The following is a 25,263-nucleotide window of genomic DNA, read 5'->3' on the forward strand; positions in this document are numbered from 1 at the left end:
GAGCTGGGTTTTAAAATTTGGATTTTGGAACGTTATAGCAACGGTCATATTTCATTTGGTGCTTCTGTAATTTGAATGAAAGGACGGAAACTCAAAAAGTGGGGTGTGGGCGCTTTTCCCTTATTGACAAAAATGTCCATTTGATATATGTCAATGTTAAGCTTTATTCTGGTTGAGAATGAGAACGTCATTGTAGAATTAATGTAGACCATAATCGTCATTTCACCAGCTTTATTCGAGACAACGACGCGATGTAAGGGGAGCGGGCCCGCTGGACTTCATCGTGAGTCCGTGAGCCTTAAATGGCTCGGCGCCTCAACGATACCACTAGTGTCGGATGACTCGGATCGTCAACTGGTTGGTCTTGGACCGATTGGACCGGTGGATAAGGAGCATAGATCCTCTAATAGTAAAAGGCTTCCCGTCCTCAGCGATATGGGGCTCACGGGAAAACACTTTTGGAAAAAAAAAATTCACCAATGAGACCCAAGGGGTTTTGGGGGGGGGGAGCATGGAGCGCATTCGCGGGGAGATGCCAGATGATGCTAAACTCTTCATCCATTGATATAACTCGTTATGAAAGGTTATGACAATCTTGTCCTTTGTTTGGGTCGCCAGTAGTAGAAGCTCCTCAATGATGTTATAGGGCCATGGTTATTGTGGTATTGGTACATACAAGGGTAGCTAATCTGCATTGCGCCAAATAGTATCAATGTTGTGGTTGATGTTGTTTGCGCGTTGCCTTGGTCATGTTGGTTCTTATAATACTCCTTACTTACACATCCAGTTACGATTTCTAATCCTCATCCCCAGCAATATGCTTAGAAATTTCGATGAGGATTTGCAACCCTTGCACACATTAAAATTGTATTACCCTATAGATCATTTAATGACTTATAATCAAGGTTCAATGTGCTGGCAATATTTCGCCATGTCGCTGGTGGGCGACATGACTACCCCTAGCGAAACGACTAATTCAAAAAAGCGCCCATATATAGCAAAAATTTGGGGATATATCGTGAAAAGTAGATTTTTCGGCGATATATCGTCAAATTCATCATATTTAACAAAATTTTATTTAGTTTTCACTGATTTTTCATTCGATTTTTGCCAAAGTGATATAGGATTTCTACAGGCCCTAGGGCACTGCCCCCACACCCCAGCCAAGCGGCTTCCCCGAACCCACGCCCGCTCACCAGGGGGACCCCGTGTCTGTTGACAAAAGAATGTGAAGCATTAGTCATACTCAACATCATTGTATAATGAATTGTTGACTTTAGTGCTTCTCTTCACTAGTTGTGTATTTGTGTTCTCTTTGCATGTTTACATTAGTTTATATGAGATTTTCAAACTTCCAGTTTTGCCCACATATATCGAGGCATGTGCTAATCAGAAACTTTAGATTAAGTGATGTTTTAGGGACAAAATAATGCTCCCAATGTGTTTATTGGCCTCAAATTAAACTACGCAACAAAATTCAAGCCAAAACGTCCCTAAATACCCCCCGAAATTAGGGGTCGAATTTTCATCAACACCCTGCCAAAAGTCACCGACATGTCGAACTTTGCTTACAATTGCGGCAGTTTGAGAGATTATGCCAATTAGCAATCCTAGAGGTTGGATATATAAGTGTTTTCGCCAATTGGTAACAAAGTCCATAATCCGATTAGGGTTGGGATCAATGAGGTTAAAAACAACCACATTCCTTATCAATTATATACCATAATAGGTGAATCCAAGACTTCAAACAAAAGGCTTTCTTGGACTTACTGTCTTTACATAGGAGGCTATCACTAAGCATATCCACAACCAAAATAATTTGACTAAGCTGTAAAATAAACATATATGTATAGAAGTGTAATTTACATATTTCCATTAATTAATTAAAAATTTCTTAATTTCTTTATTTTATTGAATTCGGAACATGAAGATGGTCGATATGGATATTCATCATCCAACAACGAATGGCATGTTCTTTGACCCATTGTAATTCGAGATGGTAAAAATATTATCATTTGAGAATCTATATTGTATGCCCAGTGCATAAATGATAAATATCTTCTCCTCTCAAGAATAGTGTTTATCCATGTGCCTAGGCCTCTGAATGGATGACACATCGATCATAAGAGCCTTTTTTGAATAGCGTTTGGCTTGGGTGCTGCATAATTAATGTCCAACATCTACAACCAAGGTTTAAAGTATCGGTTTGTATCGGCCAATACATATCAGTATAGGAAGCCTGCAATGCAATACAATACAGACCGATACGTATCTAAACTTTTGTTTTTCCAAATCGTCTCTCACGTCTCTCAATGTATCGGGCTGATACAATTCGAAGAGACGCACACCAATACATGGCGATACGATGCGATACACTGATACATACCCATAAGTATCAATCTAGCTTAAAAGAGGGAAAAAGTCTTATTTCATGATGAGCTGCAAACTCTTGCATTTCTTACTATTTGTAACTTGCTCATCCATTGAGAAAAGAAAATGTGCTTCTCCTAAGCTCTAGAACACGTTCTCCCTTGATGGAATATGCTTTCATTTTATAGAGTTTACATGAGATATGAGGCACGACTGAATTTGAATAAAACTCAAAGTTCTTATCTGACTCAACAAATTAGGGTTTTGGCATACCAATCGGACAGACTTAGAGATATCAAATACATAATTCCACCGTTGGATTTTAGGGTTAAGAAGTTGTAAAGCTCTCCTCCAAAAATCAGCTTGATCGGACACCGGATGACCGTTCGATGAAGGGCTTGATCGAAACTAGACAGAGACATTAAAAAATGGGATTTTTCCTCTTTTTCTTTCTGAATATAATTCTTTTTCCTCTTTTTCTGTCTTTGACCAAGTCCCAAATAGGAAATAAGATATTGAGGTGTGCAAGGACTATTTTTCTCCATTAGGACTCTCTCAATAATATCTCTGTAAATTTGATTAATAATTTCTAATCTCAGCTGTAGATCAAAATTTGCTTCTTTATCTCTAAAAATACTTTGGAGTTGGCCTATAATCACATTTTTGGCCCATTATGCTCCAGGTTAGGCCCATTTTCGCATTTGAGAATTTGAACGGACCTCTTGTTGTGTAAAATCGCATGTTTAATATCCAAAACTCCAAATATTCGCTTAAGCGTCCTGAAAAATTCATAAAATTTGCAAAAACAACATAAAACCCAAGGTAGCTCCACTCAAAGTATATAAAATACATGCTTTATGCCCTAAGATTTCACACATAAATGTGTTTATAACTTATCTTCTGGGATTTTTGTTCTTGTTTTTTTGTTATTTCCGCTTGGGGATGAATAAGGGTTTGAAAAAGGGATCAAGAGATGAGGAGACCTGGAAGTTAAAACTTGGAGCAAGAGTTCATAGAAAATGTAATTGGCGATTGTCGTTTCTAATTTTGGCAAATACAAACCCTAAACAGGAAAATAAGGAGATGAAAGATGAAGAACCTATTTTGTAGAAAGATGCATAGATTTGCAAAATATTACACAACCTTGAAAAGAAGAAACCCATTACAGAGAAACCATCAAAAAAAAAAAAAAGAAAAGAGGAATGGACTCGAATCAAATGAACTCGATAAAGGGCTTTTCAAATTGTCCCGCTTTATTCTTTTGTGACCATAATGGAACATAGGAAAGAAATTTATTTTGATTTGATTAAAATCATATCTGGCTTAATGTGTATTGAGCTTTAAGGTTCGTAAGTAGGTTGCTGAGGTATTTTCTCTTTTTGTCTAATTTACCATCCATTCAACTACTGCAAAAGGGTTTTGGCTTCTTCTCCTATGGCTTGGAGTTTGGGTTAGGTAGATCTAAGGACTTATTTTGTAAATTTATAAACAATTAAATCTTGAATATAAAAATAATTTTTTTATAATTATGAATACACCCGTTTGATTCTTAACCTTTAAATGATATTGTAATGACGTGGTATGAATCTTTAACACACAGTCACAATATATTTGCGATGTTATCAGAGTTTAAGTCACAGTCACAATAATCTAAATTAATAGAAAGAGGGAGATACAAAATGTGAATACTGAAACTGAATAAAACTGATGCTTCATTTATTTCAGCCCAACAACAAATGGGCCTAGGTTACGTAATGTATAATTCAGATGGTTCCATGCTGAAGGCTATCTCCAACAGGACAAAACTTTGATTCAGCACTTATTGGCGAAGCATTGGCATTGTGAACAGCTATGGTGGATGCAATTGGCGAGTGTGTTGATCATGCTTTATGTCAATCTGACTGTGCAGCGTTAATCAACATCCTTCTGAAACCCTCGGTTAGAGTTCTTGTGTCTGTTGATCCGATTGTTATGGATATTAGGAAAATTCAGTCTTATTTTAGTGAATGTAACTTTTAACTAATCCCTAGGACTAGCAATGTAACTGCTCATGTCCTAGCAAAAAAGGCCCTGTCGATTGCGGACTCGACAGTTTGGTCTCTTTCCATTTCTTGGTTGAATTCTTCAACCACAGCCTCTGCTCAGCCTTAATGAAAGCTGGTTACCAAAAAAAAAAAATCTGAAACTGAAGAGTGAAGACTCTATGTCTCTATATCATGTGAACCGACGTGACCACCGGCCATACGCGTCATCATCATCTGATTGGCTGGGTTTGGGTATCTCGGCCATGACCACCAGTTGGCCGTTGCCACGAGAGCACCGACTTTTCATTAGTTATAAACATTTTAAATCTCCTCCAACGGCTCTGCAATCATTATTTCAAAAACCTCCATCACTAGCGAGATTGATAACGGCGTCGTGTTTCACTTTTTCAATGTATCAACTTTCAATAGTCATGCATGGCGATAGTATAAACGCCGTAGCGCCGTTGCAGATTATATATGTTGCAAAAATTCCTGCGATAGTAGGCCCCAGTGTGTGTGGGAGTGGGACCAGGGGACTTTGAAGTTTGAACTCTGTTGTTCTGTTCTATAAGCCTGCGTTTTCTCATTAATGAAGCATATAACCAATCGACACCATACTCAAAGAAGAAAGTCGTTCAGCCAAAGTAGCAACACAGAGTTATTGAGTAAGATTCAACTGAGTGAAAAACTCAACAACCAGTCCTAGTTCATGAACCATTAAGGCCTCAATCGTATATTGACCGAACTCAGAAAGCAATTCATTCTCATCTTTACAAAGTCCACACTCTTTTCTCTGTGAAAGTCCTTAGCACAATCTTTTAGGCACCATCTTAAAGGTATTATGGTTGGTAATTTGTATTTCATGCCCAGTGCACAAGGCTCTTATTTTGGAGGATCAAGATGTGAGTATGCAGCCTTAAACCCTACTTCATGGAGAGGCTATTTAATCCATCATGCCCAGCCACAATGCCAGAAAGCTACATGCTTATCTTGTGAACAGTCATTCCATTCTTATCGTCAAGAAGTGTTCACAATCTCCTTCAGTCTCTGGCATAAATTTGCAGTGTCCACTCCTATTCTGGAGCTAATGGCCTTCAAAGATCAAACCAACCCCATCAATCTTATGATAAATTAGGCTAACTAAGAAGAAGCTAGAAATTAAATAGAATAAGATTACCTGAGAGTAAATAGTGCAGAAAACCTTCTCACCCACCACAGAGCGGCTAGCATTGACAACTTCTGCTCCTTCTTCTGTGATGATGCTAATTACTTCACTCAACAACAAGTCCTTGTTCATTTCAGTAATCAAAGTAATCTCCATGCTATGACCCATATCCCTCAGTTCAAGTATTGGCAAGTTTGACCCAACTGTCATTGTGTCTTTCATATCCTTGTTCATCCCATAGATGTCCATGGCTTGCTTCCGCCTTTCTTTTAGATTTTCCACTCTCTGCCTCAGGTCCTTTATATAATTTGCTGCCTGGTCCAATCGATCTTCCTGCGTTGATATTTCCTGTAAAAAAAAGAGCTTCAGTATTTTGATAACATAAAAGTATGAGAGAGAGAGAGAGAGAGACCTTAGTGGAGTTGTAGTTGAGAGGGATGAGAGAGGAAAGCTTGGATGAAAGGAATTTCATTTGCATCCTTCTGTTTTTTTCAATAGTCTTTCTCTCCTTTTTGGGTGATGGGTTAGAGTGGTTCTTCATCGCTTCCATTATTATGCTTTCTTCTTTCGTTTTGAGGTTTTGAATGAAAGAAAGCAAGACAAGAGCAGTGAAACGGAAGAGAAAGGAAACCCAGACAACAAAAGGAGAGGCAAACAAGATCAATCAGCAGAACTCTTCTACAAGAACCCAAGACAGGAACGGATAAAATGAGAAAGTAGAGACTTTTTGTGTGTGAGGTTGGGAAGTCAAGAAGGTTGGGATTTTATAGAAGAGATAAGCACGTGATGTTGCCAGGGTTTAGGCCACAGCCGCAATACGTGATACTTATTGATACGTGATACTTTATTGATACGTGATACTTTTGAACTTTGCTTGCACCTTCGGTTTCGGCCATTTGTTTAGCAAAAAGGTGAAAATCGACTCACTTGTGCAAAACGAACATTTGATATTGAAATCTCGACCCTTTTGAAGAACTCAACACACAGACTTGCTTGTGTGAAGTAGAGAAGCAAAGAAAAGGAAGCAGGATTTCTATTTGCTGCAGCTGACAGCCAATGGTAGAGATGTCGTCACATATATAATAATGGATCCAACGGTTGTGAGTTATAAAAAATGGAGACTTAAATGTAAATTTAACTTTTTTTATTTAACTAGGTACTTGAATTAGATTCCATCATCCCGTTAGAAATTTATTGGAGAGGAGGCCGATGAACTGTGATGTGATTTTCGTGTGATAACCTTACTTACCTTTTGGATTTCTTGTTCTTGTTTTTCTGTTATTTCCGCTGGGGGATGAATGAGGGTTTGAAAACGGGATCGAGAGAGGAGACCTGGAAGTTAAAACCTAGAGCAGAGAGTACATAGAAAACCTAATTGCCAATTGTTGTTTCTAATTTTGGCAAACCCAAACCCTAAATAGGAAAATAAGGAGATGAAATATGAAGAACCTATTTCACTGCAGTGACTTGATGAAAGATGAAGAATCTATTTCACTGAAAGATGCATAGATTTGCAAAATATTACACAAGCTTGAAAGGAAGAAACCCATTATAGAGAAACCATTAAAAAAAGAAAAAGAGGAATGGACTCGAATGAGATGAACTTGATTAGGGTTTTTCAAAATTTTTCGCTTTATTCTTTCGTGACGATAATGGAAGACAGGAATGGAATTCATTTGGATTTGATTAAAGATCATTCTGGTTAATGTGCATGGAGCTTTAAGGTTCAAAGTAGGTTCCTGAGCTATTTTCTCTTTTCATCTAATTTACTGTCCATCCAACTACCGCAAAAGGGTTTACTGGTTGAGTTATGATGTTCATAGTATATTTATTTTGTTGGCTACAGGTGATGCAAAGCAATGAAGAACCGGTTTTTTTCCTTGTTTTTGGAGAACAAAATACAAATTTTGTTTTTCCTTTCTGAGTGAAATTTATTGTTCTTGTCACATTGGATTCCAGTGATTTGGTGCATTGAAGGTTGAATTCTATCTATGTTTTTGCTGGTTCTTCCTAATCTGTGTGAGATTTTATGGTTGACGAAGGGAAGGAAGGGAATAGGAAGACAGGAAGAAGAAAGAAAGCTGTGAAATCGAAAAGTCCAAATCAAGTTCGTAAACACTAAGACAGGTTTGTCACGGCTGCTCCCCACGACTGTTGAGTGTTGAAGACTTTTTATTTGACTTCATACACAAGAAGACTGAAACTGAAGACTCTATCATGTGAAAACACGTCATCATCATCTGATTGTCTGGGTTTAGGTATTTCGGCCATGTCCACCAGTTAGAAGTTGCCACGAAAGCACCGACGACGTTTCATTACTGATAAACATTTTAAAATAAATCTCTTCTATTTTCAGTTCTCCAATCATTATTTCAAGAAGCTTTCTGGGCTTTTCTTTCCAGAAAGCTTTTCTTTTCTGAACACCTCTTAGTCATGGCGATAGTATAAAAGCCGTAACTCCCGTTGCAGATTATGTTGCAAAAATTCCTGCGAAAGTAGGGTCTGTGCCTGGGAGTGGGACACCATAGTCAAAGGTCGTTCACCCAAATTAGCAACACGAGTTAATTGAGCAAAGATTCAACTGAGTGAAAAACCTGTCCTAGTTCATGAATCATTAAGGCCTCTAATCGTCTATATTAACCTGAACTCAGAAAGCATTTTCATCTTTACAAAGTGCACACTCTCCTTTGCGGCTTTGCTTGTAATGGAGATACAAAGGATGCCGGCTCAGATACAACAATTACCAAAATACAAAACCCAGTCCTTGTGTCGTTCGATCTAGAACCATTCAATGACAAATCACAGTTTAATTTTAGAAAGGGCGATGATGGGGACTGGGGAGACCATACTACATTCAAATATCCATGAGAAAGCAAAAATGATTCCACAGCTACGATTTAGGCATTCAAACGTTTGAATTTTTATTTTTATTGAAAAGCTTTTAAACTTTGAAGTGATCATTCAAATTGTGGCTGTTCAAAATTTTAACATTGATGATGATTAAAGAAAATTAAAAAAAAAAAAAAAAAAAAAACATACACAAGTTTCTTATTGTCATCAAAATCAAAATGGTTGTTTGGAAAAATTTTGGATTATATCTCTTGAGGTTTATTGAAGTACGAAAATAGTGTCTTAGATTTATGAAATAAAAAAATACATGTCTTGAGGTTTCAAAATGTTAAATCATCTATGAAATTTCAAACAATTTACGTAAAAATGTTGGTACTGAATTTGTCGAGATTACAGACCGCAATTCATACCAATCGCTTCAGATTTGGCTTGATTTGATGTAAGACCCACTCACACTGTAAGATCAACTGAAGAATGATTAGAAACGGAGCCGATCAGCTGGATCGACACTCCATCTGCAACGATCAAGTCAATAAGGGATGAAGAATTGTAGTTCTAGAGCTCAAGAGAGCTCTAGATTTTTTAAATCTCATATAGATGGGAAAATGTAGGGTTTTGAGTGAATAAGAGTGTGATACCTTTTGCTTGTACTTGATCTCTATTTATCGATTTTTCTCACTAAACAGGTCTTGTTTGAGCCGCTGATTGAGCACTATAAAATTGATGGCTATGATTAGATCCTTACGTGGCTTATGCTTCGATCCCATATCCGATTTGGACCACTTGTTGGTCTAACGTGAACGTGGGATGGATGGTTTATCCACAACAGTAATCAATTATAATGCACTTACATGGTTAGCTTGTATGACTGTTAAGAAGTATGAATTAAGTTTCTATTTCTATCTGGTGAAAATAATCAGGGAAATGAAGGAACCCTATGAGTGGGAACAACAATTTAGAATACTGAAAGTTTTAATTAAACAAAACAAAAGAACTTTAACTTAAAATGAATACAACAAGTAGTTAAGTAGCTAAAGTTACAAAATATATCATTTCATATTTCTTTCCGCTCAACTTAATTTTGATTATCGACTATTCAATTACTTTGCATTAAAATTTAATGATTAAAATGTAAATGTGTTGCTAAGCGAACAAATAAGGAAAAATTATGTGATTAGCTGTTTTTAGGTTTTTCCTTACAAAAATAGTCACTTAATGTTTCACTTTATAAAACTAGCTAAAACTGAGTTTGCATTTACAAAACTAGCAAAATAGTGTTTTTTCACCTCTTTGGACATTTTTACCCCTAAAATTGACCATACCGGCATAGGGGTGAAAATGTCCAAAGGGTGTGAAAAAATAATGATTTTTCCCTTATGGACAAAATAGTGATTTTTCTGCTTGATGTGATCAGTTTTAGAGGTAAAAAATGTCCAAAAAGGTGAAAAATCAATATTCTGGCTAGTTTGTAAATGCAAACTCAGTTTTGGCTAACTTTGTGAAGTAAAACATTGAGTGGCTATTTTTGTAAGGGGAAACCTAAAAGCAGCTAATCATGTAATTTTTACAACAAATAATGAAGTACTATGGCTTATTAAGCATATCAGAAAAACTCCAACCATTCAAATTCTTACCTAACTAGTTTGAATAGTCTTATTCATCTAATTGAAATTTACGTACATGATATAATATATCCAAATAATATGAAAAGCATTTCTCAAGAAGTGATCTTCTTGTTGGGAAAGTGATGAGGTTAAAAGAATAAAGGGAAGCTCAATACCTTCCAACTTGTCAGAGTTAAAAGAATAAAGGGAAGCATAAAAATAACAACATTTACCACTAGTATATCATTTCCTAGTAATGGCGTCTAATATTTCAGCTTCACACTTCGAACCCTCCTTCTCATCTAACCCTTGTAATATGGGGGCATGACATTCAGTCTCACTAGGTTGCTTGCTTCCTTGCTCCGATATGAGTTGAAAAGTCTCTTGGGAAGTCCCTATAATATAAAGCGAGTCCTGTTCCACTCTTCTTTCAATGCTAAATCTTAGTGGTGTCTATCAAACGTTGAACACCACAGACGCTACCACATCAAAGGTACCAGCCTAGTAAGATCTTGCCGAATTATGATTATAGTATTTTTTCCATTAGTATTTAAGAAGAAAAAAACACTACTACGTATTAATTTAAAATCTATATTAGTTTTTTACGAAAACAGTATAACAAGTGAAAAACTACAAAACACAATGACCTTTCTACTTAATATCTTTATCATTAAAAATTTTATTTTGGGGGGGGGGGGGGCATAGGGAGCTCCACATAAGATAGACATTATTGAATGTATGTTATAAGATAGACATTATTGAATGTATGTTATAAGATAGCCATTATTGAATGTATGTTATTTTCATTTAGTTTTCTAATTTGGTCTGATACTTGAGATATACAGTTAGTAAAATCTTGGTAAGGACTAGCTAGCGTACACTAATAAGGATTATTTTCATTTAGTTTTTTTTTTTTTAATTTGGTCTGATACGTGAGATATATAGTTAGTAAAATATTGATAAGGACTAGCTGCCCAAATGGAGAGGATCTGAAACCTCAAAAACCAAAAGATACTAAGAGATGGGTAAACCTTTAATTTCAGGAATTTCTTTTTTGAACTGGAGGTTTGTTCGCGCTAACTTATGCACATCTTGACTACATCCTTAGAAGGATAACTTATTTATATATATAATTTAAATACAAGACAGGGCATTGCCCCGAGCTCCGAAGGAATTCAAACTCTTAATCTTATATTATAAGGCATTGATCTTTTACTAACTAAGCAACCCTAAAAGTTTTAATTTCAAAGAACTATATTTACGGTAGCGTGGCTTGTAGCGCTAGCGTGAGATGCTTACCATGTCATCAAGTTTGAATACAACTATATAAATAAAAAGCTTGAGGACTTCTAGGTAAATAAATTTTTTTTTTCAAAATTTTCTTAATCTCTTTTAATATTTCTTAGTTAAGGGTTTTATTTTGTAAATTTGTAAAATATTAGATGCTTGAATGTAAAAAAATAAAATAAAATCGTATGCACTTTTATTTTGCGCTGTTATATTGTATTTTATACACGTGGTGCAATTGTGACGAACCGTTGTAGGCTGCAGCAAATAAAAATCCAAAACCGAGTCCTTGTACTTTGGTAAAACATGAATTTTTATTGGTGGCAGCCCGGATGCTTGCTGCCTTAACTAAAAATTCTCATTTTCAAATAAAATCATTCTACTTCACTAATGACAACTCTTAACAACAACATAATTATAAGTTTCTTCTTCTTTCTTTTCTTTTTTTCTTATTTATTTATTTATTTATTTAAATCTTACTTTATCCGATATTTAACGAACTACTAGCAAAAGGCAAACAACCACAATAATTTGACTAGTTGTAAATAAAGAGTGTGGATCATCTCCTATGAAGGAGAGCAAAGACTATGTGGGACCTACAAGTAAAAAATAATAAAATATTTTTTAAAAAAATTCATCACTCTAATCTTGTGGCCCCCTGTAATTTGTGGTGAATAGCGGTCGGATTCATAAATAAACACATATAAAAAAGTGTTATTTAGGTGATCCCATTAATTATTAATTAAAAAAAACAATTTCCAACTTTCTTTATTTTCAATGAAACTCCATGATAGCTAATATGCACACTGATCATCATCCAACAACGTATGGCATGTTTTTTTGACTCATCTTAATTCAAGATGGTAAAGATATTATGGTTGGTAATTTTATTTCATGCCCAGTGCACAAGGTTCTTATTTTGGAGGATCAAGATGTGAGCATGCAGCCTTAAACCCTACTTCATGGAGAGGCTATTTTATCCATCATGCCCAGCCACAATGCCAGAAAGCTACATGTTTATCTTGTGAACAGTCATTCCATTCATATCGTCAAGAAGCGTTCACAATCTCCTTCAGTCTCTGGCATAAATTTGCAGTGTCCACTCCTATTCTGGAGCTAATGGCCTTCAAAGATCAAACCAACCCCATCAATCTTATGATAAATTAGGCTAACTAAGAAGAAGCTAGAAATTAAATAGAATAAGATTACCTGAGAGTAAATAGTGCAGAAAACCTTCTCACCCACCACAGAGCGGCTAGCATTGACAACTTCTGCTCCTTCTTCTGTGATGATGCTAATTACTTCACTCATCAACAAGTCCTTGTTCATTTCAGTAATCAAAGTAATCTCCATGCTATGACCCATATCCCTCAGTTCAAGTATTGGCAAGTTTGACCCAACTGTCATTGTGTCTTTCATATCCTTGTTCATCCCATAGATGTCCATGGCTTGCTTCCGCCTTTCTTTTAGATTTTCCACTCTCTGCCTCAGGTCCTTTATATAATTTGCTGCCTGGTCCAATCGATCTTCCTGCGTTGATATTTCCTGTAAAAAATGAGCTTCAGTATTTTGATAACATAAAAGTATGAGAGAGAAAGGGATGAGAGAGAGAGAGAGACCTTAGTGGAGTTGTAGTTGAGAGGGATGAGAGAGGAAAGCTTGGATGAAAGGAATTTCATTTGCATTCTTCTGTTTTTTTCAATAGTCTTTCTCTCCTTTTTGGGTGATGGGTTAGAGTGGTTCTTCATCGCTTCCATTATTATGCTTTCTTCTTTCGTTTTGAGGTTTTGAATGAAAGAAAGCAAGACAAGATCAGTGAAACGGAAGGGAAAGGAAACCCAGACAACAAAAGGAGAGGCAAACAAGAGCAATCAGCAGAACTCTTTTAGAAGAACCCAAGATAGGAACAGAGAAAATGAGAAAGTAAAGACTTGTGTGTGTGTGCGAAGTTGGGAAGTCAAGAAGGGTAGGGGTTTTATAGAAGAGATAAGCACCTGATGGTATCAGGGTTTAGGCCACAGCCCCAATATAGGGAGGGAGACAGAGGATCTAGAAACCCTAACGTATACGGAGAGAGGACTGAGGATCTGAAGACTATTACGTAAACTTACCGATACATTACCGATATGCGATACTTTAAACTTTTCTTGCAGCTTCAATCTCGACCTTTTGTTCAGCAAAAAGATGAAACAGGAAGGTACGGATAAAGGTTTGTCACGGCTGCTCCCCACTATTGCAGACTTTTTAATTTGACTTGAAAGTTCAAACAAGGGAATGAAAAGACTGAAAAAGAATCTACCACCGGCCATACACTTCATCATCATCTGATTGGCTGAATCTGGATATATCGACCATGACCACCAGTTGGCGTTTGCCACGAGAGCACCGACTATTCATTATTGATAAGCAGTTGAAACTTTAAATCTCTTGTATTCTCGGTTCTCCAATCATTATTTCAAAAAACTTTTGACTTTAATTTAGCTCCACCATCATTAGCGAGACTGATAACGGCTGTCGTGTTTGATGTTTCAGCGTGTTTTTCTTTTACCGAAAAAAAAAAAGATAACGGCTGTCGTGTTTCAGCGTTTCTATACGCCTGCGTTTTCTCATTAACAGGAGTACAGGACACCGTACTCAATTTCGTTCAACCACAGTGCCAACACGTGCAACTGAGCGAAAAATCTGTCTGTTCATGAACCATCAAGGCCTCAATCGTACATTAACCGAACTCATACACCAATTCATTATCATCTCGAGAAAGTCCACACTCTTTCCCGGATCATCTCCCCCACGGCTATTAAGTATAAATTGCGGAGAGGCCCACAGAATTAGGGTAATGGATTATTATTATTATTATATATTTTATTATTTTTTACTTGTGAACTCTACATAATTTATAATTACAAAATCGTCAGGAGAAATGATCCACTAAGGATAAAACCAGGATTCAATATTAGAGGCTGAATAATGGAATTTCAGATTGGGAAAACTCTAATGTTTTTTCACCACACACTTATAAGATCTATTGGATCTCATTTATGAATTATTTTATTATATTGAGAAAAAAATCCTCATATATTTTGTGAGGCCCACAAATATTTGACAAAAATAAGCAAGTTATTAATAATGATATTTTTTTCAACAAGATATAGGTAAATTAAAGCATAAAATATGCATGACTTAATCTGGAAAAAATCAAATGCAAACAAAAATTTTTTTGTTAAGTAAGAGATGCAAACCAATGGTAGTTAGTTATCTTACTAATTATAGACATTTTATTTGTCGTAAAGCTTTAGAGGACATCTCTTTCTTCACTGCTCATTTTCACGTGAATGTGGAGAAGGTTTTGCAGCAAAGTTTGTTGTATTATTTTTAATATAATAGAATAATAAACGTTTCATTTAAAATTGGATTTATAAGTGCGGAAACTTTCCTTTGTTTATTTTAGGAAAGTGTGTTATATAGTCCCACATTGGAAACCGAGATGTCGGAATCCAAGTTAATTAATAGGTACTGCCTATTAAATTTGATTTAATATCAAAAGACATGCCAATGCGTGTGCAGTGTACGAGCGATGACGGTGTACTGTCCGAGCGCGCTCGCCCACGCGCGGCGTGGGCTAGGCGTTTTTGGCGCACACACTTAGCACTATTTTGAACCGTCTATTTTGATCAACGGCAGATCTAGGGCGATGGAAGTAGATCCATAAATATCATCTTGATGGTTCAATCTGGACCGTTAGATCGTGCGGCCGAACGATCCAACGGCTCAGATCTGAACGTTGGCATTTGTATCCCTACAGAGAGGTGCACCCATACGAACAGAGTCATGAACTGTTCAGTAGAGGCACCTCAATGCCTATATATACGTCTAGCTTCACAACAGCAGAATAAGAGAGAAAAACCCGAAGTCTTCTCTGTTCTTAAGTTTTGCGAGTGCTCAGCAAAACTCAAGAGATTCAACTCGAAGTTGGGCTTCTTTGTATCCTGGGAGACGATTCGCAATACCTCATAGCACATTGGTGTGAGGGCGAATTACGTCTTAAGGAAAGCGACGTTGTAACGCGCCTAGAAGTTCCAGCTCAAATACTGTGATCTTTTTTCATTTCATTAACAAAGTTTGGTTATAACTGCACAGTAAAATATTCGATTGTAGAGTCATTCAAGGCTTGGAAACACCAGGCTTCACAGTCTCCTTTACGGTGCTTGGATTAATGGATGTTGTTTGCTTTTATATTTTCTTTGGATGGTCCGCAATCAAATCCAATTTGAAAATTTAAATTTCAGGACTGATGAGGTAGTGAGTTTAATTTTTTCAGACTTAGTACATTTTGGCTTTAAAATGGATGGGAGAAAAGTAACTCATACCATTATTTCGGATGCAAGAAGACTGGGCCTTCACTTCTCTGTTTTTAGTGCTGCTCCTCCACAAGAATTTTTTTGATATCCTCCTGCAGGATGGGTAAAACTAAATATTGATGGGTCTTCTTTAGGCAATCCAGGAAGGTCTGGTGGTGGAGGAGTATTTCGAAATGACGTTTCTGCGGTGGTTTTCAATTTCCGTATTTTTTAGATGTTAAAACCAACTTTGAGGCTGAATTGGAAATTTTCATTCACGGATTACGTTGGGCAAGGCCTTTACAAATTACAAAGCTTTGGGTAGAAAGTGATTCAAAAGCTGTGGTGACTTTAATACAGCAGAAGAAAATACCTTGATATATCTTTCATATGTGGAGAGAGTTACAAGAATATTTGCTGATTATAGATTAGAAGGTTTTTTACATTGCTACCGTGCAGATTTTTTGGCAAATTCGGCAGCTAGGTTAGGAACTTCTGATGTTAACATTCCTTGGTCAGCTTCAATCCTTAATGAACTTGATGTAGATGCTTCTAGACGTCCTAGATTTCATTTTATGAGTTAATGGTTTTTCTAATCTGAGTAGGAACCAGTGAGGAAGGGTGTATTGGGAGCAACAGTTGTTGTGGGTAAGGGAGGTTGGTTCCTTATAAGATATTAATTGATGTATTTTTAATATTTATTGTTCGCTTAATATAATGATCATTTTAGCGAAAAAAATTTACAATATAAAATCAAATAACAAAAATTGTAGAAGAAATAAAGAACCAAATAATATAAAATCAAATAAAGAATAATAAAAAAATGAGCAAAAGATAAACAATAAATAAATTGAGAAAGAGAAATAGTACCTAATTGTGGAAAAGATTTTTTCTCAAAATTTTCTCAACCCACGCTTACAGAAAGGGAAGAATAAATAGGAAAAAAAGAGGTGAGAGGAGAGAGGAGATATGAGAGAATAAATAGGGATTGAAGAGTTAATTTCTAATTAAAAGTGATATTTTGAATATCTAATAAGAATTTTTTTCAAACATATCCTATAACCCAAGCTTATAAAAAAGAGAAAATAATAATTAGGAAGAAAAGATGTGAGAGAGAATAGAGGAGAGAATAAATAGGGATGATGAGTTAGTTTTTAACTAGGAATGAGATCCACATTAAACTACCTCATTAACAGCTCCATCAGCATACAAAATATCCTCTACCAGGGTTGCTATTTCAATTGTCGTGGCTCCCCCATTTTGTTGGTTTAAGCTTCTAACTAGTTGTTAGTTATTCCTCTACACCTAAATGTGCTCCAAGCCCTCTGAGATCACGTGTGGCAGACCATGTAGGATCGCCGTTGCCTCTCCCTGCAATAGAAATACAAAGGATGCCGGCTCAGATACAACAATTACCACAGCTTCAGCCTTATGGCCCCCAAAATACAAAACCCAGCCCTTGTGTCGTTCTAGACCCCTTCAATGACGCATCACAGTTTAATTTTAAAAGGGGCGATGATGGGGGAGATCATACTACCTTCATAAGAGGTGTTGGTCTTACCAACCAAGCACAAATATCCATGAAAAAGTAAAAATGATTCCACAGCTACGATTTAGGTGTTCAAACTTTAATTTTTCATTTTATTGGAAAGCTTTTAAATTGTGAAGTCATCATTCAAATTGTAGCTGTTCAAAAATTTAACATTGATGAAAAAAAAAAAAAAAAAAAAACAGCAACACACACAAAATGTTTCTTGTTGTCATCAAAATCAAAATGGTTGTTTGGAAAATTTTGGATTATATCTCTTGAGGTTTATTCAAGTATGGAAATAGTGTGTTTTATATTTATGAAATAACAAATACATGTCTTGAGGTTTGAAAATGTTAAATCATCTATATAATTTTAACCATTTAGGTAAAAATGTTGGTGCTGAATTTGTCGAGATTACCAATCGCAATTCATACCAATTGCTTCAGGTTTGGCTTGATTTGATGTAAGATCCACTCACACCTGTAAGATCACTGAAGAACGGATAAAAACGGAGTCGATCAGCTGGATCGACACTCCGTCTCCGACGATCAAGTTAGTAAGGGATGAAGAACTGTAGTTCTAGAGCTGATCAAGTGAGATTTAGTTTTTTGAATATCATATAGTGGGAAAATGTAGGGTTTTGAGTGAATAGGAGTGTGATACCTTCCGCTTGTATTTGATCTCTATTTATCGATTTTCCTCACTAAACAGGTCTTGTTTGAGCCACTGATCAAGCGCTATGAAATCGATGGCTATGATTAGATCCTTACGTGGCTTATGGTTCCATCCCGTATCCGACTTGGACCACTAGTTGGTCTAATGTGAACCGGTGATGGATAGTTTATCCACAACAGTAATCAAATATAATGCACTTACATGGTTAGTTTGTATGACTACTAAGAAGTATGAATTAAGCTTCTATTTCTATCAGCTGAAAATTTTCAGGGAAAGGAAGGAACCTTATGAGTGAGAACAACAATGTAGAATACTTAATTTTAATTATCGACTATTTAATTACTCTGGATTAAAATTTAATGATTAAAATGTACATGTATTGCTAAGCGAACAAATAATGAAGTACTATGGGTTGTTAAGCATATCAGAAAAACTCCGACCATTCAAATTCTTACCTAAAAAATCTTACCTAACTACTTTGAATAGTTTTATTCATCTAAATGGAAATTACGTACATGATATAATATATCCAAATAAAGTGAAAAGCATTTCTCAACAAGTGATCTTCTTGCTGGGCAAGTGATAAGGTTACGGCTTGGTATGACAAGTCTTTCTACATGATGTTACTCTCATCAATCGGTTTTTCTTTCTTCTATTTCCTCTTCTTTCTCGTTTTTAACATGCCATTTATTAAGGCTTTGCTGGAATAAAGGTAGGGGGAAAAATATGTGAAAAAATTCTTGAAAAAAACAAAATTTTCCTATTGTTTAGTTGTTTGGATGGGAAAGTTAGAGACAAATTTTCTTAATTTAAATAAACTTGTCTGGTGAAGTGGTAATCCATAAAATATGTGAAACTTTGTAGAAAAGTGTGAAAAAATAAAATGTGAGACCCACAATTAACACTTTTCTACACCTTCATTTCCTTTCCTTCTCCATCACCCCACTACACATGGAATTAACATGTTTTTTTTTTTTTTTTTTTTTTTTTTTTTTTCACCCCTACCTTTGCAAATAAACGTGGCCTTGAAGAAAAATGCTATTTGCTAGAGGAAGGGGAGCAACCGTGCAATCTATACCATATGGAAACAAGAACAAGAGAAAAACGAAGCCCTACATTGTTGTCTGCCGGGGTACTGAGAATGGGTATTACTTCATGTGGTCTAAGTGTCATGGCCCCATATTACAAGGGTTAGATGAGGCCCACAACACCTAGCTGATGGAAATATGTAATAGGGAACTTCAGTACCTTCCAACCTGTTAGAGTAAAAAGGAATAAACGGAAGTATCAAAATAACAATGTAATGCACTTACATGGTTAGTTTGTATGACTGTTAATAAGTATGACTTAGGTTTTTGTTTCTATTTGTTGAATATGGGGGCATGACACTCAGTGGCACTAGGTTGCTTGCTTCCTTGCTCTGATATGAGTTGAAAAGTCTCCTGGGAAGTCCCTATAATATAAAGCGAGCCCTGTTGGCCTGTTCCACTCTTCTTTCAATGTCAAATCCACGTGGTGTCTATCAAATGTTGAGCACCACAGGCACCACCATGTCAGAGGTACCAGCCTAGTAAGATCCTGCTAAATTATGATTATATTATTTTTAGTATTTGTATTTAAGAAAAAGAAAAAAAAACTAGTAGGTATTAATTTTAAATCTATATTAGTATTTTACGAAAACAATATAACAATTGAAAAACCACAAACCACAATGACATTTCTACCTAATATATTTATCATTAAAATTTTTCTCAGAATTTTTTTTTTGGGAGGGTGGGAGGGGAGGGAGTGCTGGTATTTTCAGTTATGAATAGAGGGCCAAAATGGTTTCTGTAAAAAAAAACTTGAAAAAAAAGAATACATTTTCAAAAACTGGGTTTTGGGTGGGTGGGTGTTTTGGGGGGGTGGGCATAGGGAGCTTCAGATAAGATAGACATTATTTAATGTATCTTATTTTCATTTAGTTTTCTAATTTGTTCTCATACGTGACATATATAGTTAGTAAAACCTTGATAAGGACTAGCTAGTGTATGCTAATAAGGATGATTAAATCTGATTGGAGGATTTTTAGATTGTCTATATAAGAATATGCTAGGTTTTTCCTTCAACTCTAATCAATGACACATTATTCTTTTTATATGGAAAATTCAAAAGTAATTATTACATTAAACCAGCAAATATGAACAATGAAAAAAGATCCTAGCAACTAGTGACTTCGTTGCTAGTAAGAATAGGGCAATGGCCTGCCCAAATGGAGATAATTTAAATTCTTCAAAAGCCAAAAGATAGTAAGAGGCAGGTAAACCTTTAATTTGAGGATTTTTTTTGGGGAATTGGAGGTTTGTTCAGACCAGCTTACACACATCTTGATTACATTCTTAGAAGGATAACTTATATATATACAAGATAGGGCATTGACCCTAGCTCTGAAGGAATTCTAACTTTTGATCTCATACGATGACACATTGATCTTTTACCAACTAAGCAACCCCTCAAGGTTTTAACAATACATTATTGTTACGTGATACTTTAAACTTTGCTTGCAGCTTTAATTTCGACAATTTGTTTAGCTAAAAGGTAAAAATACGAAAGAACGGTTGATATCGAAATCTAGACCCTTTTGAAGAACCCATCACACAAACTTGCTTGTGTGAAGTAGAGAAGCAAAGAAAGGGAAGCAGGATTTTTATTGGCTGCAGCTGGCAGCCAACGGTAGAGATGTCGCCACATATATAATAATGGATCCAACAATTGTGAGTTAAAACATGGGGACTTAAATGTAAATTTAACTTTTTTTATTTTACTCTTTTAGAATTATGTATCTTTAAATTTACAAAATAGGTCCTTAGAATTGGATTCTATCATCCGTTAGAAATTTATTGGGGAAGAGGCTGATGAATTGTGATGTGATTTCCGTGTGGTAACCTTACTTACCTTCTAGATTTCTTGTTCTTGTTTTTCTGTTATTTCCGCTGGGAGATGAATAAGGGTTTGAAAATGGGATCGAGAGAAGAGACTTGGAAGTTAAAACCTAGAGCAGAGAGTACATAGAAAACCTAATTGCCAAATTGGCGTTTCTAATTTTGGCAAACCCAAACCCTAAATAGGAAAATAAGGTGATGAAAGATGAAGAACCTATTTCACTGTAGCGACTTGATGAAAGATGAAGAATCTATTTCACAAAAAGATGCATAGATTTGCAAAATATTACACAAGCTTGAAAAGAAGAAACCCATTTTAGAGAAACCATTAAAAGAGAAAAGAGGAATGGACTCGAATGAGATGAACTTGATTAGGGTTTCTCAAATTTTCCCACTTTATTCTTTCGTGACCATAATGGAAGACAGGAATGGAATTCATTTGGATTTGATTAAAGATCATTCTGGTTAATGTGTATCGAGCTTTAAGGTTCAAAGTAGGTTGCTGAGCTATTTTCTCTTTTCATCTAATTTACCGTCGATCCAACTACCGCAAAAGGGTTCATTAGTTGATCAGTTATGATGTTCATAGTATATTTATTTTGTTAGGTAAAGATGATGCAAAGCAATGAAGAACCGATTTTTTTTCCTTTTTTTTTTTTTAAGAACAAACTACAAATTTTGTTTTTCCTTTCAGAGTGAAATTTATTGTTCTTGTGACATTGGATTCCAGTGATTTGGTGCATTGAAGGTTAAATTCTGTCAATGTTTTTGCTGGTTCTTCCTAATCTGTGTGAAATTTTATGGTTGACGAAGGGAAAGAAGAAAGGAAGAAGAAAGAAAGCGGTGAAATCGAAAAGTCCTAATCAAGACAGATTTGTCAAGGCTGCTCCCCCGTGTTGAGTGTTGAAGACTTTATATTTGACTTCATACACAAGAAGACTGGAACTGAAGAATCTATCACGTGAACCGACGTGGCCACCGGCCCTACACGTCATCATCTAATTGGCTGGGTTTAGGTATTTCGGCCATGACCACCAGTTAGAAGTTGCCACGAGAGCACTGACGACGTTTCATTACTGATAAACATTTTAAATCTCTTCTACTTTCGGTTCTCCAATCATTATTTCAAAACGCTTTTCTTGGCAGAAAGCTTTTCTTTTCTGAAAACCTCTCAGTCATGGCGATGGTATAAAAGCCGTAACGCCCGTTGCTGATTATGTTGCAAAAATTCCTGCGATAGTAAGCCTCAGTGTGCGTGGAGTGGGACACCATACTCACAGTCGTTCAGCAAAATTAGCAGCACGAGTTAATTGAGCAAAATTTCCTGTCATAGTTCATGAACCATTAAGGCCTCAATCGTCTATATTGACTGAACTCAGAAAGCATTAATTGTCATCTTTACAAAATCCACACTCTTTTCTCCTGTGATAGTCCTTTGCGGCTTTGCCTTTCCCTGAATGGAGATACAAAGAGATGCCGGTTCAGATACAACAATTACCAAAACAGAAAACCCAGTCCTTGAATTGTGTCGTTCGATCTAGACCCCTTCAATGACACATCACTGTTTACTTTTAGAAAGGGCGATGATGCATGGGAGAGACCATATTACATTCAAATATCCATGAAAAAGCATAAATGATTCCACAGCTACAATTTATTTAGGCATTCAGACTTTGAATTTTTATTTTTATTGGAAAGCTTTTAAACTTTGAAGTCATCATTCAAATTATGGCTGTTCAAATTTTTAACATTGATGATGATGCTTGAATGAAAAAAACACACACACAAGTTTCTTGTTGTCATCAAAATCAAAATGGTTGTTTGGAAAAAATTTAGATTATATATCTTGAGGTTTATTGGAGTACGAAAATAGTGTGTTAGATTTATGAAATAACAAATACAATGTCTTGAGGTTTCAAAATGTTAAATTATCTATGAAATTTCAAACCATTTAGGTAAAAATGTTGGTACTGAATTTGTCGAGATTACAGAAGGCAATTTATACCAATCGCTTCAATGATATCTCTAGTAAGAGATAAAGAGAAGATTCATATACATGCATCTGAATGGATTCTAAACAAGGTATCCTCAGTACTCAACCTTTACAACACGAGATTTATATGCTAAATTACAGTTTATTTTGCTTGAAATATCGTCCGTTGGAAAAATTTTCGTACAAACAATTTTATTACTAAATCCAATAATCTAGATTCTACCAAAAACAAAACAAAAATCTCTAGATTAAAGATTTTTTTTTCTTTTTTGTTCATTGTTTCAAAGAACCCCACAAGAATACTAAAATCTTTGACCTTTGCACCTCAGAAAACACAAAAGTCTTAATGAAAATAGAGTATCTTGAATCTAGCAAAGCTGGCAGAGTGATGCATACTGCCATAATGCACAATGGGCTGACTCTAGCATGACTATTGAAACATGACGACGCCATCACAGATTTCGGCTTGACTAATTAAGCTTAGGTTTGGTGTTTGTCTTGATTAGTATATAAAATGATCAATATACCCTTGTGTTGCGTTTTTTAGAGACTCAAAAGCTAATTCAGATCCTCTATACCTGTGTACCACAAGCAGCCCAACTCAAAGGTGTATAATAGGGTGATGGCCTGCGCAAATGAAGAGGATCTGAATCCTTGAAAATCAAAAGATAGTAAGAGACGGGAAAACCTTTAATTTCAAGATTTTCTTTTTCGAATTGGAGGTTTGTTTGTGCCAACTTATGCACATCTTGACTACATCCTTAGAAGGATAACTTATATATATAAAAGATAGGGCATTGCCCCTAGCTCCGAAGAAATTCAAACTCTTCATCTCATAATATAAGGCATTGATATTTTACTAAGTAAGTAACCCTCAAAGTTTTAATTTCAAAGAACTTTGTTTGTGGTAGCGTGGCTTGCAGTGATAGTGTGAGATGCTTACCATGTCATCAAGTTCGAATATAACTATATAAATACAAATCTTGAGGACTTCTAGGTAAATATTTTTTTCTTTTCAAAATTTTCTTAATCTTTTTTAATTTTTCTTAGTTAAGGGTTTTATTTTGTAAATTTTTAAAATATTAGATGCTTTAATGTAAGAAAAAATAATCGTTTGCACTTTTATTTTTCACTAATATATCGTATTTTTATACACGGGGGGTGCAATTGTGACGACTTGTTGTAGGCTGCAGCAAATAAAAATCCAAAACCGAGTCCTTGTACTTTGGTAAAACATGGATTTTATTGGTGGCAGCCCGGATGCTTGCCACCTTAACTAAAAATTCTCATTTTCAAATAAAATCATCCTACTTCACTAATGGCAACTCTTAACAACAACATAAATATTAGTTAGTTTTTTTTATTTTTTGAAAATCTTACTTCAATATTTAACGAACTACTAGCAAAAGATACAGCAACCAAAAATTGTAAATTAAGGGTATGGATCATCTCCCTTGAAGGGAGCACAGACTATGTGGGGCCAACAAGTAAAAAATAAAAAAAAAAATATCTTTTAAAAAATCTGTCACTCTAATCTTATGAGCCTTTGTAATTTGTGGTCAATAGCCGTCGGTGAAGATGATCCGGACTCGTAAATAAACACATATAAAGAAGTGTTCTTTAGGTAATCCCATCAATTAATTTGTATTTCATGCCCAGCCCCAATGCCAGAAAGCTACATGCTTATCTTGTGAAGAGTGTTTTTTTTTTTTTTTTTGAAGCCCAAGAGTTTCCCTTTGGGAAGCTAGCTTTTAACCGCTCTACTAATCCACCATTGGCATTATCTTGTGAACAGTCATTCCATTCATATGGTCAAGAAGCGTTCACAATCTCCTTCAGTCTCTGGCATAAACTTGCAGTGTCCACTCCTATTCTGGAGCTAATGGCCTTCAAAGATCAAACCAACCCCATCAATCTTATGATAAAGCTAACAAAGAAGAAGCTAGAAATTAGATAGAGTAACATTACCTGAGAGTGAATAGTGCGGAAAACCTTCTCACCCATCACTGAGAAGCTAGCACTGACAACTTCTGCTCCTTCTTCCGTGATGATGCTAATTACTTCACTCAACAACAAGTCCTTGTTCATTTCAGTAATCGAAGTAATCTCCATGCTATGATCCATATCCCTCAGTTGAAGTATTGGCAAGTTTGACCCAATTGTCACTGTGTCTTTCATATCCTTGTTCATCCCATAGATGTCCATGGCTTGCTTCCGCCTTTCTTTTAGATTTTCCACTCTCTGCCTCAGGTCCTTTATATAATTTGCTGCCTGGTCCAATCGATCTTCCTGCGTTGATATTTCCTGTAAAAAAATGAGCTTCAGTATTTTGATAACATAAAAGTATGAGAGAGAAAGGGATGAGAGAGAGAGAGACCTTAGTGGAGTTGTAGTTGAGAGGGATGAGAGAGGAAAGCTTGGATGAAAGGAATTTCATTTGCATTCTTCTGTTTTTTTCAATAGTCTTTCTCTCCTTTTTGGGTGATGGGTTAGAGTGGTTCTTCAT

General features: G+C 35.8%; 3 protein-coding genes across 3 annotated transcripts; all 3 read right to left on the reverse strand.

Moving 5' to 3' along the window:
• Positions 1-5,411: 5,411 nt before the first annotated feature.
• LOC149006976 (transcription factor bHLH162-like) lies at positions 5,412-6,100 on the reverse strand. Its single transcript, XM_089166996.1, has 3 exons — positions 5,972-6,100; positions 5,572-5,907; positions 5,412-5,486 (listed from the first exon to the last, which is right to left on the reverse strand). The coding sequence occupies exons 1-3, from the start codon at positions 6,098-6,100 to the stop codon at positions 5,412-5,414; spliced, it is 540 nt and encodes a 179-aa protein (XP_089023122.1).
• A 6,249-nt stretch (positions 6,101-12,349) lies between these two features.
• LOC149006977 (transcription factor bHLH162-like) lies at positions 12,350-13,048 on the reverse strand. Its single transcript, XM_089166997.1, has 3 exons — positions 12,920-13,048; positions 12,510-12,845; positions 12,350-12,424 (listed from the first exon to the last, which is right to left on the reverse strand). Exons 1-3 carry the CDS (start codon positions 13,046-13,048, stop codon positions 12,350-12,352), a joined length of 540 nt encoding a protein of 179 aa, XP_089023123.1.
• An 11,446-nt stretch (positions 13,049-24,494) lies between these two features.
• LOC149006978 (transcription factor bHLH162-like) lies at positions 24,495-25,263 on the reverse strand. The gene is made up of 3 exons (XM_089164532.1): positions 25,135-25,263; positions 24,726-25,061; positions 24,495-24,644 (listed from the first exon to the last, which is right to left on the reverse strand). The coding sequence occupies exons 1-3, from the start codon at positions 25,261-25,263 to the stop codon at positions 24,570-24,572; spliced, it is 540 nt and encodes a 179-aa protein (XP_089020658.1). The 3' UTR covers positions 24,495-24,569.

Source organism: Hakea prostrata, chromosome 8, assembly GCF_041222555.1.
Source record: "Hakea prostrata isolate BN-2017 chromosome 8, UWA_Hpros_2, whole genome shotgun sequence".
NCBI lineage: Eukaryota > Viridiplantae > Streptophyta > Magnoliopsida > Proteales > Proteaceae > Hakea > Hakea prostrata.